General features: G+C 32.1%; 1 protein-coding gene across 1 annotated transcript in view; it reads right to left on the bottom strand.

Moving 5' to 3' along the window:
• The window catches only part of LOC108737352 (fibroblast growth factor receptor-like 1), an 8,637-nt gene extending 5,380 nt beyond the window's left edge, over positions 1-3,257 (bottom strand). The window contains exons 1-2 of the mRNA XM_018470171.1: positions 3,237-3,257; positions 2,249-2,474 (exon numbers count right to left, since the gene is read on the bottom strand). Of these exons, the coding sequence (XP_018325673.1) occupies positions 2,249-2,474; positions 3,237-3,257 (247 nt within the window). The remainder of the gene's footprint in view (positions 1-2,248; positions 2,475-3,236) is intronic.
• Positions 3,258-4,145: the final 888 nt, after the last annotated feature.

The raw sequence follows: 4,145 nt of genomic DNA on the forward strand, positions 1-4,145 counted from the left end.
GTGGTCAACTGGAAAAATGTTTCTACGCTTATGGTCGACACTATAGTCAAGACACTAAAAGAATGAGTTTATGTTCAGCAGTAGGGGACACCAATGTACTGGGAAATCTATGGGGTGGAGGAAGAATTCATTTATGTTCCTATTACTATATGTCCCTACTATAACCCGGGATACCTAATACGCAGTAAGCAATGCTCTGCGTATGCATACCGGTGTAACTCAGCTGTTGTAGCAAAACAATTTGTTAATGTTTTGTTGAATTTAAGTTAACGATTATTAATTTTTTAACTTCTTGTTGAGTGAAATAAATTATTTTTTAATTTCATGAATTTCAAATATATATTCAATGGTAGGACTGGAAGAACGTACCACGCAATTTGTAGGACAATGTGACTGTTAAATTATATAAATATTAACCAAGTAAAAAAAAATCAGCTGGTTAGTAATCATTTATGATGACCTCGTTATCGGTACATGTTGAAAAGAGGGGACTCTTTGATCAAACCATGATTTTGTAGGACAAATATTTCTTCGAATCATTTAGATAATTATCTTGAGATTAGACAAAAAAACCCCAGTTAGTAATAAATTTTTGAGAATAATCAAACCGACATATTTTATCCTTAGCTATCACAATCAAAGTTTCTTACAAGAAGTTGTTGGGCGTCTCATCAAAATGAAGCTACTCACGGAAAATTAGCTTGATGGTAATCAAGTGCAAAAATGTACCACGGATCCTGGCCTAGTATGCCTTTGTATACAGTATGCATAAAAAATAGACATGGCTTTTATGCATCCTATGGGGTCATGCTGCCACTATAAATAATTGTTATTTTCGCACTTCCCTATTTTCTATTTCTGTTTACCTTGTATTCCCATACAATCTTTGAATGGTGTTTGTGGTGGCAAATTGTCGCATTGCATTTTAAGTGAATATTAACTCCACTTTGTTGTTGGATCACTTCTGGTTTCGTGACTAACGGATAATCCAAATTAGGATCACTGGCAGGAGGGTAGAAAGGGTCACTTAGGTAATCTGAAAAAAAAAATAGTGAAGGATATGACAAAAGGGACTGCAACAAAAACGAATATTTATTAAATTGCGACAAAATAATTTAACTACATATTAAATAGTATCCAAATTAACAATTATTTATTCATATTTAACACATAATAAGAATAAAATTGAAAAATAGATGAATCAGGAAAGTTTAAATTGTGTGAATTTCCTTCATAGTAGGGTAAACGACTAGATGCTTAAATAACAGACACGAGGAACGCAAAGAATCTATGTTAGAAATTACTAGTGGTGAATTTAAGGTGCAGCTAACAATACCACAAGCAATAATGGATGCCTTAATTGATATACAGTGAATATTTGAATCTTGAATACAAGTTTATTCAAGTCTGAGTTTGTCTTCGCACAGGATACAAAATACTGAATATTATAAGCTAATATTTATAATAACAAAACAAATTACCCACTACGCTACTTTTATAGACAACTGGGAAGATTTAAAATTGCAGTTATTATATCATGTTGTTAAAATATTAAGGGATACTAATTAAATTAAAGCGAAAGCTGTTTGGAAAATTCACTAATTCTAAGATAACGTGTACAGTTTTAACACTCAGAAAATATGTACAATTCAATTAATCTAGATAAACGCTTTATGAGTAATCTTTTTATTGCAATCTGCTGTATATAGGGTACTGTAAAAAAATAAAATTATTCTAATGGGTTTATGACTTTTAAATATTTACGTTAGCATTAGTGAGCTAGCAACCAAAATTAGAACCTCTATCTCATCGCTGATAATAATCAAGAAAAATTGATAAACAATTAACCTTGCCAATTGCACGTCGAAAAACTTTTTAGTATTTTTTAGCCTACCATTTAAAAGTTGAATGTTTTTTACGGTCCGACGTTTGTCAAGTCATTGAATTAAAAGTACATTTCAAAAAATTTTTTCTCATCAATATTTAACCGTTTCGTTTAAAACAGTAGAGGCGATTACACGCCTTAATTTTCCTATTAGGGAGCTTGAGTTTTTTTTACCCATGCCTAGACAGCCCCTGTAAATTTAAGTACAACATGAACAATGTCAGCGCTTCAAATCTTGATTTTCCTTTATCAAAAGCTTTAAAATTATAGTATTTAGAAGTGAAAACTACCCTTGAAGAATAATTCTTNAAAATAAAAAAATAAAATCTAAAATGTGTACGAAGGGTAACCACTTTCCCCTACCTGTTATCTCAACTTCATAACTTTTAAGAACCTTCCCATGTTCTATACATCTGTAAATTCCACTCTGATTGCCGGTGGTGTTTTCGAGTTCCAAAACGTGGGAACATTTCTTTTTCGAAACGTTGCCTTCAATTTTCGTCCAGCCACCATTTTCCCCTGTGTGGACATTCCTTACAGACTCATAATATTTACTGCAAGAGACGTATTTGAAATCGGGTTGGCAAGCCTAAAAATAAACCGACTGAAAGAAAACGTTTATGTATAAATTACTCTTAATATGTGCTCTAAGTACACAGTTCTCATCGGAATGAAATATTAGGTGCAGTATCGTAATAACGTTTAAAAACAGTCATCATATTCTTTCAAAATGATGTTCTTAGTGTATTTTTCATTACTTGCTTAGTCTTTTTTGGGAATTGTTGCTTAAAATTCGATAGTATAAGAACAATAATAATAAACAACTCTTATAGAGATTCTGTCCCATCAAAAAAATAAATGTAGGAACCAAATACCGAGAATGTAATGCTGCAGAAGCAAGAAAAAAGTGCACTTGTAATCGCTACTTTCAAAAATGGTACTGCAGGAGATTACGTAATTGACATTTTCATCAAAATCGAAGAGTCTTTTCTACGAGATTCAATTATTTAACTTTAGTTCAATATATCAATCTGGCAAGTCAAGTTATAAGTAATTTAAAAGTTTCACTTGATCTTGTTGACTGATGAGCAGTATCGCTCGTATGACCACAATTTCCCCATTAGAGAAAAACCGAGTTCCACAAAAGCATTACTGACATGGATTAATAATATTTTGAATTTTTAACGTCAAACTGGCTCAAAACAACTGATTAAAAATGGCGACCAAGTGGCCGAGTGTACGGGTACCCTTTTTGTGAAATTTTTCCTAATCGATTTTTAACTCTTCAAATTGTGGAGATTATGGAAATCTGCCAAATTAAATATTTAATACAGCGGATTTCATTAATTACGACCTTGGTTATAGCGACCATTGTGCTGTAGCAACGTCATATGTAAGTCCCTTGAATTTAAAACACACTAGTACAAAATTCATGTGGCTATAGCGACTTCAGATGTAACGTCGAGTTCGGGTATAACGACTGTTTTTAATGAATCATTTGTAACAAATCCCTAGTAATTCCATGCAGATATAGCGACCGCAGTTGGCCGCCAAAGACACAAAGAGCTTTCTTATTTTTTGTTTACATTCACACAGATAGTCAACAAGTGTGGTTACCTTTACCGTTGTTTCTGAGTAGCAACTGTGTTTAGTAAACTTTTCAATAACTGTGACTTCCAGATGTACATTTACTGTTAAAAAAGGCGAAAATTGTTTCAAAATTGAAAAAAAGTGTCTGTATCTTCTTTAACTTTGCCTGTAACAACTTCTGGATATAACAACGAAATTACAGTGGTCCCTTCGTTGTCGTTATATATATAATTTATAAGTGCTTTAATATGTATTGACAATTAGCATTTTGTAAAATTTTACTTCTAAAACAACTTTTATCAGCCAACAGCTGTCGAAGTGAGCCGGGGAATCCCCGAACAACGGAATTTTGGTATAACTTGGTTGTATCGAATGATAAAAGTTAGTGTACAATCCTATTAATTCATTTGTCTAAAGTTATTGTTCTAAAAATTACTTTGTCAGTGAATACCCATTAGGTATTTCTGGAGTAATTATTATAATTACGATCACCTCCGAAGGTATCTCCATATCCTTATATTCCTTTAGCATGAAAGTTCTCATAAAGCAACATATTTCACTCAGGCAGATCTTGTACATCCTTTAAAGTTTAATAATTTTTTATTGGTTTTAAATTATCTATAGACAAAAGAATTGACGCCCAGTAAATAATAAAAATGAATTAATATTT

This window comes from Agrilus planipennis, unplaced genomic scaffold, assembly GCF_000699045.2.
Source record: "Agrilus planipennis isolate EAB-ADULT unplaced genomic scaffold, Apla_2.0 scaffold14, whole genome shotgun sequence".
Lineage (NCBI taxonomy): Eukaryota > Metazoa > Arthropoda > Insecta > Coleoptera > Buprestidae > Agrilus > Agrilus planipennis.